The sequence below is a fragment of the Pipistrellus kuhlii genome, unplaced genomic scaffold (genome assembly GCF_014108245.1).
Source record: "Pipistrellus kuhlii isolate mPipKuh1 unplaced genomic scaffold, mPipKuh1.p scaffold_m20_p_3, whole genome shotgun sequence".
Classification (NCBI taxonomy): domain Eukaryota; kingdom Metazoa; phylum Chordata; class Mammalia; order Chiroptera; family Vespertilionidae; genus Pipistrellus; species Pipistrellus kuhlii.
The window spans coordinates 104,518,547-104,536,048 of NW_023425529.1; the positions used below are offsets into that span (position 1 = coordinate 104,518,547).

Genomic DNA, 17,502 nt, shown 5'->3' on the forward strand with positions numbered 1-17,502 from the left:
TAACAAATCCTTAGAGAGCCGTATCTATCATGCTGGAGATTATCATAATTGATCTCTTCATGTTCATCATTTGCAGATAAAAGATAACAAATGAACATGCAGACTTCCCATAAAGTCTCACTAGTGTTGAGGACCCTTTAAACACAGCCAGGACATTCTTTAAGAGAGCAACAAGGATGACCGGATGTTAAAGAGCAGACTGATGAATATATAAAGCAGGAATCATCAGGTTCTAAAAGAAAACTCATCTGAGCAAAGACATTGACATGGTTGATACATTGGCCAAGACACCTGACCTCTGTAAGCCTCAATTAGCTGAACAGTAAAATTGAACAAAACAAAAATCTTGATAAAAATTAGATGTTGGATTTCATTTCTGTGATGAGCTTTCCAGAGTAATTTACAATTCCAAAGAGGACAATCAAAACACAAAGCAAATGTCAAAAGTGCCAGCACAAGAGTGGGTTGTATCACTTTAGCTGTCAAACATATTATACAAAATCTCTTAAATCAGCCTGTGTAGTATTCTATTAATGTAAAGCATACTACACAACATAAATTTAAATATTTTATATTGGAAATATAGTGTGCTATGTACTTTTAAGGAGAGAAGGAGGTTTACATTTTTAATCTCCCTACAGAATTCAAAAATAATACCTTTTCCTAGAAATTCCTTTAAAGAAAACCTGCTATTGTTAGGTTACAGGGAAAGGTTTACCAAGTTCCAAAGAAAAATAATATAGATTTTAGGGAGGTAATGAGAACTTTTACCCTTATTAATTACATAATTCCTGAGTACTTAAGAATATTTAAAATGACATTTGCTGGTTGGAAAGGGGGTAAAAATGAAGTAAAAAGAGGATAAAGGAAGATAACACTTATTAATCCTATTAATCCAGTGAACACTGATGGAAGGAAGGGAAGCTCTACCAGCTCATGCTCTACGCATTCAAGATTTTAAGGATCAGGAGAAAAAAGTGGTTTTTGCCCTGAGTTTACAAATTGATACAGGGTCCTTGATTCTCTTTATTCAAAATTTGAAATAACTTGCATATAAACCAGGCATCCACCTTTATCACTACTACCGTGTTTCCCAGAAAATAAGACATCCTCTGAAAATAAGACCTAGTGCAACTTTGGGAGAAAAAATTAATATAAGACACTGTCTTATTTTCGGGGAAACAAGGTATTTATATTGAAGACCCTAAATATTTGTCTTCCCAGACACTTTCCAGATCCAAATTTCTGCCCAACTTTTTCCACATTAAAAAAAAAAAAATCCTTAGAAATTGTCTCTATACTCCCACACCTAATACCATTATAAGTCCCTATTTGTCTGGGACAGTTTCAATTGATGCCTGTTGTCCTGGGGCAATCATTAATAGTGAGTGTTTCCTTTCAGTGTCCAGATTGGAAGGATAAATTACGTAGTTGCTGTATCCACATTCTCCACCTCTTCCATTCCACCCATCCAGCTTTAGGTGAGACTGTATCACTGTCCCTAGCTCAGACTGCTAAATTTATCCAAAGAAAACCAAAACACTAATTCGAAAGAATATATACCCCCCTTTGCTCATTGCAGTGTTATTTACAATAGCCAAGATTTGGACCAGCCCAAGTGTCCATCAGTAAATGTTATGATACATTTACACAATGAAATACTATTCTGCTGTAAGAAAGGAAGAAATGTTTACCTTTGGGACAGCATGAATGTACATGGAGAGCATTATGCTAAGCGAAATAAGCCAGCCAGGGAAAGATAAGTACCACATGCTTTCACTCATATGGGGACTTCAATGAACTGTACTTCCTAGCAAGATAGAGACAGACTCATAAATAGAAAGCAGGCAGACAACTCTGGTGGTGGTGGGAGGGGCAGTGGAGGGAAAGAAAATCTGGAACTTCTGGTCAAAATGGTTGTATAGGTAAACACAGTACTTGAATTTTCCTACAGGCACATCAAAATTACAACTAAACGATAGAACAACAATATTTTAGAACCTCCTGAAATCTAGCTGAGTGGAAGTCCTACAAATAGAGATTTAAAGAAGAACCCACATCAAGACTGGGAGGAGGGTTGAAGATGTGGAACAGGCAGTCCACATGTGGCAGTTTAAAATGGGCAGGGAGCCTGACCCTGCTTGGTGGTTGAGTGTTGACCTATGCACCAAGATGTTGTTGGTTTGATTCTTGGTCAGGCGCATGCCTGAATTTCAGGCTTCAACCCCAGTTGGGGGAGTGCAGGAGGCAGCCAATTGATGTTGATGTTTCTCTCTCTCCCTTTCCCTTCCCCTCTCTCTAAAATCAATAATGAAAACATATTTAAAATGAGGAGGGATATCTCAGCTGCAGAGGTCCCCCATGTGGAACCCTACACCAGACCTCAGAACCCAGAGTTTCAGAGCCAAAAAGAGAAGTCCCCGTAACTTCTGACTGTAAAACCAGAAGAAATTGAGATGGAGAGAAACAGAACAGAAGAAATTGAGATGGAGAGAAACAGAATTGCAGGAGTTTCAGATAATTCCTCTTAAAGGGCCTGTGCATGGATTTACTCACACTCCCTCTGTGTTCAAATGCTGGGGTAGCAGCTTGAAAGGAACCAAGGACATATGGTGAGGAACTAAGTTATCTGGCATCAGGATAAGAGCTGATGACTAATTTATAGGGAAACAACTGTAGAGTAGATGAAGCCAAAAATCAAATCAGCAATTGGGAATATAAGGAAGAAAATACACCCAATCAAAACAGCAAAAAGAATCCAAAAAAGTGAAGATAGTGTATGGAGCCTCTGGGACAACTTCAAATATACCAACATTCACATTATGTGAATGAAATAGACATCATACAATTATGAGTGTTTCCTAATGGGTGAGCTTAAGAAGAGATAAAGTTTTTTGAATACATAATAGGACTTTTGGAAACATGTCTGGCTTGATCATTCTTATTTTTTGTCATTGTTCTTCAATGTCAAAGTACATAAAGAACCTAGTGAAGGAAATAGACATACAAGTCCAGGAAGCATAGAAAGCCCCAAACAAGATGAATTCAAAAAGGCCCACACCAAGACATATCATAATTAAAATGCAAAAGGTTAAAGACAAATAAAGAATTAAAAGCAGCAAAAGAAAAGCAATTATAATAGTTACTTACAACGGAGCTCCCACAAGACTAAAGGGGCATTGTCTTTTTAACACTTAGGTTTCAAAAGTGAAAAGCATTGTGGCATAGTTCTGAATTGAAAAGAGATGATAAAATAATTTCCTGAGGACATTTTGTGTCATAGTAATGTATTTCTTCATTTAATATTATCTTAAGTCTTCTAGTCCAGCTGCAGTAAATTTAATGTTATTCACTAACTCCAGATTAACCTCTCAGGGGTTAATTTAAATAGTATTCAGCCACTGGAAAGGGAGAGTAACTGGTAAATGTTACTTAAGTGCCTAAGTAACCTTGCATCTTCTTTTTGTACTTTGACATTGAAGAACAATGACAAAAAATGAGAATTGTCAATCCAGACATGTTTCCAAAAATCATATTATGTATTCAAAAAACTTTATCTCTTCTTAAGCTAACCCATTAGGAAATACTCATAATTGTATGATAGAAATCAATTTACCATTCACACAAAAGGCATTATCAACAAAGCAAAAGCATAATACACATGAAAAGGCTCAAGTTTACCAATATGTAGTAACAGCTTCTCATTTTACTTAAAACTCAGTGGATATAGGAAGGAATGGTTCTGACCAATCCCAAAGAGACAATGTTATCTGATAGGCACTAACCCTTAATACATGCAGCATCTTGGGTAAAACCAAATCCTGCACTTACAATGAAGTCTCTTGCCATCCTCTACTAAGATCATTTCATAGTATTATCTTCGTATTGGTTCAAAATAAGTGCATGAGTTATCATATCACTAAACAGCCAGAAACTACAAATAATCTTGTTAAAAAGGGCAATGCTCCTTGAGCAGCTGACGATATATCTGAGATTAGTTCTCCTTTCTTTCCTATGACAGATTTGTGCTGCTAGGTTTGGACCTACCTAGTTGAGGTCAGTTCCACAAGATGACACTGCTCCCAGGAGCAGAAAACATTTAATGTTCTGTGGTTAGAATAGACTATGTCAGTTTTCAAGTTTTGCTCTAAATTCAAGAACTTCCCAGTGTCAATATCACACTGAGGGCTGCTTCTGGTTATGTAGTTGCTATTTTCCTATGCTCTTGTGACTTACCTTTAACAGTTTCTTTTTGCCTTCCCAAATAAATAGGTTATGAACACAGTAGAACAGTGACATACGTTCATACTTCTCTTTATTTACATCCCAGACACTTCCCTGCACACGGCAGGAGTTCAATCAAGTTGTCAGAATTACATGTTTAAGAACCCCCAGTTGCTTCTATTAGAAATAAATTTTTCAGTCATAAAACTTTAAGGTAGAAAATATAACTTTATATCCGATCTGTCTCCTAATTTGTACATATTTGGTAGCTCATAGTCTAGTTCTAAATCATACAGAATATCATCTCCTTCCCCTTGAGATGATCCTACAAAGAGAGAACTCACCACTTTGGCTTTTGTTGAGAGTAAGAAAAGTATCTAGTGATCCACACTGTGAATCAAGCCAGAACTTAGACAGAAGGACAATTTGGCACATTCCCCACACTGGGGCTCAGAGTCCAGATCAGCTCTGCACTCACTAATGTCCTCTAGTGCTGTCCTGTACCTCCAACCGGGATGAATCTGCTTCTTCCTGGGATTGCTCACCACTCCCTCCTCAAATTACAAATCTTTTCCCTCCCCTCTGATAAAGAGAACAAGGCCTCTGAATATCGCAGAAGTTGACTTAGAATGGGAAATGAAAGGACTTTTTATCAGGTACCATGATCACCTTTTAGTGCCTCTAGCAGTAGTTTGGAGATGCCAAGCAACATTTGGTAGCTCCTGAATGCCAGGCTATCTACTTTACAGTATAGAGCATCCCACCCTCCCAGAAGCCAGCCACTGAGAGTGTCCCTGTCAAAGTTCAGTCACCATAGTTTAACCTTTACAAATAATAGTGGAATTTCCCCATTTCTGCCTATGATATTAAAATTTATTTCCATTTTAGGGAAGATAATACAGTGAGAAACAGAATTTATGAGTTACTTCCTGTACATCTGGGCTATAATTCTTAAACTTGACACCCCTGTGGATAAGCTTAAAATAAAACCATGATTATTATTTTTAGTTCCCCAGATATTTTTCCAGGAATTCCCTCTAAATACAATTTTATGTTTGGCAAAGAGAATTTACACAAAATGAATAATAAATTTATTTATGGTGTTCCATAGAGTCTTTGGAAGGAAAAAACTATGACTAAATGTTCAAACAATTACTCTTTTCTGCCAAAAGAAAGAAAGATGGTTAAGGCAGTGCCAGTTTGTCTCTGTTTAAGACAGCTGGAAGACATGGTTATTGTTATGCAGTACGCAATCAGCAGAGATGTTCTACCAAGAAATAATACATAAAATTCATGACAATTCTTTCATTTCTATCTAAACATATTTTATGATAGAAACCCTGTGTGCTTTATCCATTTGTTCAACAGACATTCATTAGTTCCTTCTATGCTCAAAGTCCCAGAAAAGGGGGAAGAAGAAAACCACTGTGACCACTTCAGAATGTTCATACCCAGTGTAGAAGGCATTTCCAGGCATTTGTACAGGAAATGTTCACACAGTGAAAACAAATAAACTTTGTTTAATTCATTAACTTTCATGTTCTTTTCTCAGACACACAAATGAGAAATTCAGTTTTTAAGAAGTTAGTTAACTTGCCAAGCTAGTGAAAGGTGGAGTTGGAATTCAGTCTATTCTATTTTAACTTTTGCTCTTTCAAATTTATTGAGGTATTTGTTGGGAAACAAATAAAAAAATAAGATCTTGTACTCAAAGTACTTATGGTCCAGAGGAAGAAAACACAGATAAAACAAGCAACCACAATACAATGTAAATGAAAACAAAGTGAAAAAAATTTTTAATTGTGCATAAAATGCCAAGAAAAGGAAAGCTTAATAAAAGAGGTAACTTTATGCTGAGGCTTTTCCAAGGTTTAATTTACCCAATTTAAAGCTACAATTGAATATATTCTATGTGCTTAGCATAATACATAGTAGGTGCTCAATAAATAACTGCTGAATTAATGAATGAATGAGTCAGATTTCTTTAAGTGAACATAAAGTGGGACAACCATTATTAAAGGAGAGTGCACAAAGGCATGGGGACCTTTGAAAAGCCACATTCCGCCGAAACCGGTTTGGCTCAATGGATAGAGCGTCGGCTTGGGGACTGAAAGGTCCCGGGTTCGATTCCGGTCAAGGGCATATACCTTGGTTGCGGTCATATCCCCAGTGGGGGTGTGCAGGAGGCAGCTGATCGATGACTCTCTCTCATCGATGTTTCTAACTCTCTATCTCTCTCCCATCCTCTCTGTAAAAATCAATAAAATATATTTAAAAAAAGAAAAGAAAAGAAAAGCCACATTCCTCTCTGAGAACTGTAAGTGGGCAGGGAGATTGTAGGAAGGGAAGTGCCTGGAGAGGCAGGGATGGGCACTGTGGAGCGTTGTACCTGCCAGTGTTTAAGAACTTGAACTTATCCTACTGGAAAGTTTTCAATGTGGAAAATTGGATCAATGTCATCACATCCCACAAATCCAAAGGGTACCATGCACTTCATATCATGTATGAATAGTTCTCACACTAAGAACTGGGCAAATGGAAGTCCTGACAAGGTGAATGAATGATACTGCATACCTACAACTGAACCTAGGGAAGCACATATGGAAAAAAGCCTAAAATTTGAAGTGAAAGTTCAAACTCTCAACTACATTTCAAACCTTCTCTGTCAAAATTGCAGTGTTGGTTACAGATTCAAGCAGAAACTCCTGAAAGCACTTGCCTCCTGCTGCCTATAGGTTAGGACAGTATCACAGCAATATACATTTAACTGCCTCGGCCTTTCATAGAGAACTATTTGCAAGTTAAACTCATGCCAGAATTATGTATTATGGCTGATGAACAGACTACAGATTTTACTTTTTTTTTTTTTTTTTTTTTTTTTTGCCACTATTGCAGATGCTTCCCATTTCCCCCAATCTGCCCACCTCCACCCAGTTCTCAACCCCCTTCCCTTTGGCCATCATCAAACTATTGACTGAGTCTATGGGTTATCTATATATGTTCTTTGGCTAATCCTTTCATCTTCTTTCATTCAGTCCTCCCTCCCCCCTTCCCTCTGACAGCCATCAATCTGTTCAATGTATCCAGGGCCTTGTTTCTATTTTGTTCATCACTTTACTTGTTCATTGGATTCCACATACAAGTGAGATCCTATGGTGTTTGTCTAGCTTTTTTCCAATGATCTGTATGAGGACAGTTTATTGTCAGAACAAGTATTAAAAATTATCTAGTCACAGACCATACACTAGTGACAGACTATTAGGAAAGATCTTTTTTTTTTTTTTTTTCTGGATAGATTTCATTTAATTTGTAATAGAAAAAGAAGCTGCACTGGTAGAAATGTCACTTATGCAAATGATAATTAATGAACCTCATTGTCTCTGTATACACTGCTGTGTTTGCATTTTCTTCCTCTATATAAAAATTTTAAACCAAAGAAAAATGAGAGCACACCATACTAAATGGAAGGGGTTATTTTAAATTAACATGTCCTTGAGGCTCTGTGAGATTTCAGATAACTCAAGTCAAAGCATTTTTGTGAACCAAAACAAGCATATACTTCAAAATAAAAACGTAGGTTCTTTAGGATCTGCAAATCCCCTAACAGAGAACTTCAAACATCACAATAAGAACAAGGAAAATTCAAGTAAAAAAAGAAATAACTTGTGCTGAAAAAACATGTTACAGAACATAATTTTGTAATTCAATCTTCTGCCATAAGTACACCTAAGAAAGGAGAGCTCTGAGACAAAAGATAGGTGGCTTAGGCTAAGACTGTGAGGAACCATTTGTTGCACTTCATCAACAGCTGTCGAAAGGCAACTGTGAAAACAGATACAGCTTTTACATTTTCAGGTGTAGTTGTATGCTTCTACTTTTTCACCTTTTATTATTGGTTTATGTTTCTAAAAGTCCACATGACAACTCTATACAAAATATAATGCCAACAGTAGGACTGTGAAACGTAGAAATTTTGAAAATTACCCCTAAACCACCTCCTCCTTGTCCCTCTCCCATAGATATTAGCAGTGGACTCCTGCCTGACAATCCAGGTTCCTTCTGATATTTTCTTAGCTCAAACCATTTTTCATTCTGATGTCAGATTCTTCTTCTAAAAGAATAACATTAATCCTACTCTTGCCTACTCAGTGGCTCCAAGTACCTACCCAATTAAATAGAAATTCATGCCGTCCACAATACAGCCCTGATTGATGTTTTTCAATCCTACAATCACCACTGCACTACTAGCACAATGGTTTTCCATCTTATTTTTGTTGCAGCATCACCATTTTTGTGAATAAAATCTTATAATGATCCAAGTAATATAAAGCATGTAAAATGGTATATAATTATATATATTTTCATATATTCAAATTTATAACACTTTCTTTAATGAAGAGAAATACTGCCGAAACCGGTTTGGCTCAATGGATAGAGCGTCGGCTTGGGGACTGAAGGGTCCCGGGTTCAATTCCGGTCAAGGGCATGTACCTTGGTTGCGGGCATATCCCCAGTAGGGGGTGTGCAAGAGGCAGCTGATCGATGACTCTCTCATCGATGTTTCTAACTCTCTATCTCTCTCCCTTCCTCTCTGTACAAAATCAATAAAATATATTTTAAAAAAAGGAGAAATACTAATATTTTTACTTGTGCTATATTTGTAGCCCATGGGACCAAATATTATCTCCTCCAGACCTTCAAAATAAATAAACATGGCTTCTTTCTATAAGTAAAGGTTTTAATCAACCCAAAGTGAATAAGATTATAATCATCTTTAATGGCAAATAGTAAAATACAAGACAGTTGTAATCTTGTGACACTGTAATTCCAAGCTATGTTTCAAAAGAATACCAGTTCCACAAAACATTAATAAGTGTTGCAAAGGAAGCAATCCATCCTATCTAATAAAAGGGTAATATGCAAATTGACCATCACTCCAACACAAGACGGCCACCCCCATGTAATCAAAGATGGATGCCCCCATGTGGCCACAAGATGGCCACCACAAGATGACCAGCAGGAGAGGGCAGTTGGGGGTGATCAAGCCAGCAGGAGAGGACAGTTATGGGTGACCAGGCCTGTAGGAAAGGACAGTTGTGGAGGGACCTAGGCCTGCAGGGAAGGACAGTAGAGGGGGAACGAAGCCTGCAGGGGAGGGCAGTTGAGGGGAGATCAGACCTGCAGGGGAAGGCAGTTGGGAGGGACCAGGCTTGTAGGGATGGGCAGTTGGGAGCAACCAGGCCTACAAGGAAGGCAGCTGGGGGTGACCAGGTTGGCAGGGGAGGGCAGTTAGGAATGACCAAGCTGGAAGATAAGGGCAGTTAGGTATGGATCAGGCTGGCAGGAGAGTGGTTAGGGGGTGATCACGCTGGCAGGCAGAAGTGGCTAGGGGTAATCAGGCAGGCAGGCAGGCAAGCAGATGGGAACCAACAGTCTTGGATTGTGAGAGGGATGTCCAACTGCCCATTTAGGCCTGATTCTGGGTCCCAGACTGGAGAGGATGCAGGCTGGGCTGAGGGACACATGCCTGTGCATGATTTCATGCAACAGTCCCCTAGTATTGTAATTAAATAATATTGGAAAATATTGCATACTATACCTTCCCACTGGCATATTAATGTTGTTTTCATTACAAGCTCTGAAGAAACTGGTTACAGTTATTTGACCCACTACTTCTCACACTTACTGTTTACAAATCATCCTCTTTTTGTTGTTTTTAGAAGAACACTCATGTGATACAATGATTTATCATAAATGTGTATTTTAGTCTTTATCCATGGTTTCAGAGTCACAGTTCCCCAAAGCCTTGAAATTCTCTGAGCATTAAGAGGAATGGGAGCATCTTTTGTTATATTTGGTCTCCTATTCTCAGGTTCTGAAGTTGCTTCAGAGCCATAGGATAAAATGGGTGTCATTATTCTTAACAAGACCCTTGGTACCACAACTGAGTTTGGTAATGAGGTGACTTTTATCTCCCTCCCTCCCTCCCTCCCTCCTTCCCTCCCTCCCTCTCTCCCGTCTTTCCTTCCTTCCTTCCTTTTTTTGATCCTCTTGAGGAGGGTTTACAAATTGTCTTACTTAGTACATGTCTCACAAGTATGTCCCCAGGCAGCCTCCCGATGCCCTTCTGTCTCCTTCCATAGTGATATATTTTTTTTATGTCTCCTAGGAAAAGGACAACAAAATAAAACATAAACAAATGGGATTACATCAAACTAAAAAAACTTTTGCACAGAAAAGGATACCATCAACAAAATGTAGTGACAGCCTACAGAATGGCAGGAGGTATTCAGATATTCTCAAATGAGGGGACTCTTCGAAAGCACCTAAGGATGGGGGGTGGTTGCCAGGGGAACCAACATGACAAGAAGGGTAGAACTTTTAGTCCCACTCCCTGATTTCCTTCAGGGAGGGAAGAGGGCTGGAGATTGAATCAATCACCAATGGTCAATGACTTAATCAATCATGTCTATGTAATAAGGCCTCCACAAAAACCCTAAAGGAGGGGCTTCGGAGAGCTTCCTGGTTGGGGAACCAGAATGCTTCCTTGTTTTAGCTGACCCTAGTCTCTGCAGAAACAAAAGCTCTTTTGTTCAGATCTTGTCCTATGTATCTCTTTATCTGTTGTATATACATATCCCTTAACATCCTTTGTAATAAACCAGTGAGCTAGTGAATAAACAGGTTTTCTGAGTTCTCTGAGCCACTCAAGCAAATTAGTCAAACTTAAGGGGGTCATGGGAACCTCTGATTTATTGCCATTTAGTCAGAAACACCCGTAACAACCTAAACTTACAATTGGCATCTGAAGTGGAAGGCAGCCCTTAACCTGTAGAATCTGATGCTATCTCTGGGTGAATAGTGTCCGAATTGAGTTGAATTGCAAGACACCCAGCTGGTGTCAGAGAATTACTTGTTGGTGTGGGGGAACCCTCCTTTACATTGGAATTTGGTACAAATCTATAACTCATGAATACAAATGGTCTGAAAAACAGCATGGAAAAAATCTCTATAACCAACTTGATACTAACTAGTTTCATTTCATGTTGTAGACATTTCTAAGACAAAAAAATTTAATAAATGAAACAAGAATTCTTTTGGGCCAGAACTCAAAACAGCAGAGTAGTGGGGTTATCTCACTGATCACTTGTTTTCCTTTAAAAATTTGGCTGGCATTGTAAAATAGAAAAATATATCTCTTGTTGGAAGAAATTTAAATAAAAATTCAAAAGAGCAGAAGGGTAGATATTTTCAGTTATATGAATAGGGAAGCAAGGTCTTTATATATCACTAAAAGGTAATTTCAGGCACTTGGTTGGGTTGCTGTATGCATTCAGAGGTAGTGTACACGTTCTGTTTTACTAGGTACCAACTTTTATTTGGTTAAAGTTGACCTTCAGAGATATGTGTGCTGTTACATTTTGTACCCAAATTAGAGCAAACAAATTAAATTGAAGATTTGTTAGAGACAAAAACACTTTTCTTCTACTGTGATTTTATCTCTTCCTTTAAGAGTCATAATTGACTGTTTCAGTTTTTACAGTAAAAAATTAAGCTTGGTATATAACAAAGAAGGGGTCTAGGGTTAGACAGAGACTATCTGCAATCTAAATAAATAACTCAAGTAAGTAGAGATCATAAAAACTCTTCTCAACCATTCACAGAGCATTTATTGATTACCTACTTCAGCCATCTGTTTGACACTATGTAAAAAAAAATTGTTTATGATAATATCACCATTCTCTTTATGCATTAAGTATATTTTTCATTATCTAGTTGGCAAAAGATCTACCATTTATCAGGTCACAGCCCTAAGTTAACAAGCAGCAAATAATAAAATTGAACTATCAAAACATTTTCCCATGGGACAATCTCTGAAATGTTAAAGAAATATACATTGCAGAGTGTCATTCTCTTTGTTAAATTTAATTACGCAGCCAAGCGATGGCTATGAAGGCATGGAAGCCAAGAATAAAGATGGAGGAGGGAGGTGGGGAGGTGATGGAGAGGTGGAGGCAAGTTAGGGGAAGATTGGGAGGGAGATGGGATGTGTATTGATAGAGGTTGCTTTCATAGACAATGCTGGCTATGGCAGCCATGCAGTTTCACCACTCAGATCTCCCTTCAGGAGAGAAGCAGGGTCAACAGAATAGATGCCATTCACCATATGTTCAGGCCCTCTGCACTAATGCCAAAGCCATGCTTCCCCAAAGTTCTCCCAGACAATGACTGAGCACTGCAAGGGTACTATTTGAGTTAGCCATTCCTGCCCTACTTGGGATTCTTCTAATGGGCAATTGGTGTTTGAGGGCTCTCCACTGACCTAGCTGAGGTTTCAGAAATGCACTGAAATCTGAAGTTGTTCCCACCAAGCCTACTTCCTGCCTTCTCTCAATTCCCATACCTAAAGCCTGCTCTACAGCTCTCTCCACTTCCTCCTAATCCTTCTCTTTTTATCATTCACCAGGATTTTTCCTCCTAACCCAAATCTCTTGCATGTTTGACCAGTAGAATGTAGTAAAAATTCTACTTAAACTAATATTATAATGAGTCAGTTAGTAATGAATCCAGTTTTGATTTACATAAGACTTCATCAGCAGGTGATAGGCAATTTCTTTTCCTACAACAATGAAGCATGATTCTTTTTTTGTCAACTCCTGAGCCTCAGCTATCTATCCTTTGTACTTAATCTAATACATTCAAGATTGAAGAGAAATTCAGACATTTCCTTAAGGTAATTACAAGTTGTTCAGTATATTCTCTCAAAAGACTTGTATCTCTGCACCTGTCATTTTGATTAACTGTTTTTCTGCTGATGGGAGCCTTGAACCTTGTGGAATTTTTAAAGTTCATTCACTCTTCTCTGTAGTGTCTTCCCACTTATCACTCTGCCTCCTTCTGCATAAGCCATAAACACATTACTTCCTGAAAATAATGGGACAGGTTAGATCATTGACCACTATAAGTTCACAATCTTAAATATACACACCAAACAATTCTACAGGATTTTAGTTAAAATGCACAAGAAATTATAACTAGGCTGTAAAACGTAAGTTCATGAACCAAAGAAATCCATTATAATAAAAAGGCTAGTATGCAAATGATCAAACGGCAAAATAACTGAACAATCGGTTGTTATGACGTGTGCTGACCACCAGGACATTGGCAGCAGCAGGATGATAGAGCAGGTGAACAGGGCCGCCAGGCATGCTGGGGCTCTGGTTACTGTCATAGGGGCAAGTTTCTGGTCATTACTGAAAATTCTCTGCTCGAGTGCACTTCGGCCCTGCTCAGTGTTTGCACCTGGTGTTGGTGCCACCACCAATTGCACCCTCTGCTGGCACTGGAGGTGCTGTTTGCACCCGCTGCCAGTGCCTGGCACTGGCCCTGATTGCTCAGCACTGTCAGTGGATGCAAGCCTCAGCTATCGGCCCCAATTGCCCCTCAGGGTTTCTTCACACCCCCCCCCCTGCTCCTGAGGGGCGATCAGGGCCAACAGCCCCCTCTTTCACTCACTGCCAGCAATGGCCCCACTCACACCCACTGCCCACACCAGCTCCACTCATACCTGCAGCCAGTGCTGAAATTGTCACTTGCACCCACTGCTGGCACCAGTGCTGGTCCTGATCGCTCAGAGCTGTCAGAGGAAGTGGCTGCCAGCCCTGATCGCCTCGAAGGCTTCTCCATCTCCACCTGCTCCTGAGGGGCAATAAGGGCAGCAGCTGCCACTGGCCCCTGCTGATGGCCCAGCCCTGCTCTCACCCACTGCTGGCACCAGCCCCAATTGCTCTGAGCCATTAGCATGTGGGAGTGGCGGCAGTGGGAGCAGGGCTACTGGCAGACAGGGGAGGTGGTGGGGATGCCCATGAAGAGAGGGGCCAGTCAGGGGTGTGGAGGATGGTTGAGACCTGCCCCTGTGTCCACTGCAGCCTGGCAGCCCACAGTTCCTTTCAAAGTGCACAAATTCATGCACTGGGCTCCTAGTAACAGTTTTAAGGAAAAATAGAAAACTCAGACCAACATGATAAAAGTCCATCTTCAAAGGGCAATGTTCCAGAGTGTCTACGTCAGACAGATTTATCCTAACTGTTTATTTCATGACAGAGAGAAAGCCTCTGCAATCTTCCACACTAGAAAATTTGAATGTTTTAAAAATCCATTCAGCCTTGGCCAGGTAGCTCAGTTGGTTCGAGCATCATCCTGTATTATTTTAGAATTTTTAACTTAAATTCACCAGAAATGATATAAAAAGAAATTACTTTAAATTATATTATAAAAATAAAAAATTTTAGGAATTTAAAACAATTAGAAAGTTGTTTACAGAAATATATTATTTTAAAAATAACCTGCTTTAAATATTATACTCATCCAGGAAATAATATATATTACAAGAAATACTACTATATTTTTATGATTTGTGGCCTGAGGTTTATGTAAATTTGTTGTCAGGAGGCAATATTTATCTCTGCCCTAACCCAGCAGATAGGATTTTTTTATGGGAAATTTGATCATCAGGGATATATGTGATCTCCTTCATATGATGAGTTTTCAACACATTGATCTCCTTCATATGATGTACATCCCAATTCTGTCTTGTGTTCCTTCTTTGGCACCTGAGTCAATTCAGTTCAATAAGTACTAGAGCCTGCTCTATGATAAGTGCTAGGAAATGGATTATAATGATGAATAATGCAGCCTCCATGGTTTTTGTGTGTGTGTATGTGGTGAAATACACCTAGCATGAAATATATAATTTATCAATTTTTGTGTATGATTCAGTGGTATTAAATACATAATGTTATGAAACCATCACAGCTATCCATACCCACTGATCCTGTGTTATCAGTGGTTTGTCACAATTACAATATAATGATCCCAAATACGTAGTTTGTGATTGCATTTTTATAACTGAAGTGGTATTCAACATTTTAAACATTAATAATTAAAAGTGGTAATGCAGTAACCACATTTCTAGTCACAATAATAAAGCTACTTGTTAACTTTGACTCTACTTATTTTAATTTTATGAATAAGAAATTCAGTTTACATATGCTTATTAACTTAACAATTATCTTTATAAAAAGGGAAATTTAATTGCTTACTTAAGAGAAATGTACCAAAATCGAATTATTTTATTTTTGGATACCTTCTTAAAGTATGTTATATTTTTCTACTACAAAAAAAATGTTTTAAAATAACATAAAGAAATGTCAAACATACAGAATATTCATAAAGATAAGAATAGTATAAAGGACATCTATATACCACTTATCAAGATTCACTTATTGCTGAATGTTTACTTTATTTTGTTGTCTTTTCCTCTCTCGCATATATATGTGATTAGTTCTAGGCTCTCTAATCTCTTCCAATGACCTATGCGCCTAACCTTCCATCAGTATCACACTATCTTGATTAATGCATCTTTCCAGTAAACCTTGAAATCAGATAATGAGTCTCCCAACTTTGTTCTTCCTTTTCAAAATTATTTTGGCTATTCTTGTTTTATTACCTTCCCATTTAAATTTTTAAATCAACTCATCTGTATCTACAGAGTCCAGCTGGGATTCTGATTAGGAATGCACTGAATCTATATATAAATTGGGAAGAAATGAATCTTAATACTGACTCTTAATACTGACTCTTCCAGTACTAGCACACATTTTTTTTTTAATCTCCATTTATTCAAGTCTTCTTTGAGCTGTTTTCTAAAGGGAAATTTAGTTTTCATTTCTGGCATCTTCTTTTTCATCCCTTCCTCCCCCTCCTTCCATTCCCTAAAGTCAAGTTTTGACAAACTGAAAAATGTCCTTTAGTCCATCCAGTATTGCTCAGTGGCTGAGCATTGACCCATGACCCAGGAGGTCAAGGTTTGATTCCCAGTCAGAGCATGTCTGAGTTTCATCCCCAGTAAAGGGAGTGCAGGAAGATAATCAATCAATAATTCTCTCTCATCATTGATGTTTCTATCACTCTCTCCCTCTCTTTTCCTCTCTGAAAATCAATAAAAACATATTTTTTTTAAAAAAAGAATGTCCTTAAGACATAAATAAAAATTAATACTTTTTATATTTTTAAATTTTCAGTTACTAACATAATGATAGCTCTCTGTACATAAGTTTCCACTTAATAATGGCTCAGAATGTCTTGGCTAACTTCCTTAATTATGTGTGAATAAGTTAAATGCAGGTGACCTATGTTTTTTTTATTGGATAGTGTAGGGAGCAGCTCTAGGGTCAAGCCTCAGGCTGACCTGGGCAGGGCCACAAACAAGTCCCATCTTGGAAGGCAGAGCTCTGCTGGCATAATTAAGCTTGACCTTGTAGCCATCCCTAATTCCTTCCTAAGTAGCTAATGGGCTGTGGGAGGTGCAGCAAGTGTTGCCAAAACAAGAACATTGGTATATATGTTAATCTGCTCTTATTTTAATCAGACTATAAAATAAAGCATTGGCTTTTGTGTCCTCATCTAGGCACAGGAGATCCACCAAGACCCAGCTGTACTCTCTTGTGTGTCTTTTCTTCAATCCTTCACTGCCCCTTCTCATGTTAACCCTTGGCCATGCTGGTGCGGCAAAGAACAGGGCCATTATTCAAATATCAGAAAAAATGTCATAAAAACATCAAATTTCAAAAATCAGTACCCTTAGTGCTAGGAAGCATCTCCTTCATGAATTAAAAACTGTATGTGATTATCTCTCATAAGGTTTTCTGATCAAAATGAATCACACACGTGGGTAACCTAACCCCAATATTAACAAGCCACATTAAACATGCACCCTTAGAACCTGTAACAGAGACAGGAGCCAGCATTAATATAAGGAGAATCATGAAAAGAAACATAAGATTACATTCGAAGACTAGATTGTAACAGTAATTGGTGATCTGACTATTTTTCAAAAAGCTCTTTTGTTCTTAATGGCATCGAAGCCAATATTAGGCCACACTATTGTCACCCTTATGAACAGCAGTAGTGAATATTGGTGCATGCAAAGGATCAAAATCTGTGACAAAAGGGCCTGTAATTAATAATTACTTCCCAAGTGTCTATTTTACATAAAGATTCCTAAGGGATGCATTCAAGTCCCCTGGATAAGCATAATAATTTCACTGTGTGTTTGATTCTTAATTATTCAATCCCCTTTGACCTTTGACTCTCTCATATTTCCTATAATCAGTCACTTAGTCTTATAGCTTCTATTCAGAAGTGGATCACAAATTTACCGGGTAGGGCAAAATAGATTTACCATGGTGAGCACATGAAACACAGAGCTTATTCTTG

The 17,502-nt window shown here is 38.3% G+C and overlaps 1 protein-coding gene across 5 annotated transcripts in view; it reads right to left on the minus strand.

The window, feature by feature from the left end:
- The window catches only part of LHFPL6 (LHFPL tetraspan subfamily member 6), a 182,258-nt gene that overhangs the window by 108,567 nt on the left and 56,189 nt on the right, over positions 1 to 17,502 (minus strand). For 3 of the 5 annotated variants that reach the window (XM_045588627.1, XM_045588629.1, XM_045588628.1), the window contains exon 3: positions 10,303 to 10,389. The exons of the other annotated variants lie outside the window; for them this stretch is intronic. In XM_045588627.1, the coding sequence (XP_045444583.1) occupies positions 10,303 to 10,389 (87 nt within the window). The remainder of the gene's footprint in view (positions 1 to 10,302; positions 10,390 to 17,502) is intronic. 5 annotated transcript variants of the gene reach the window in all.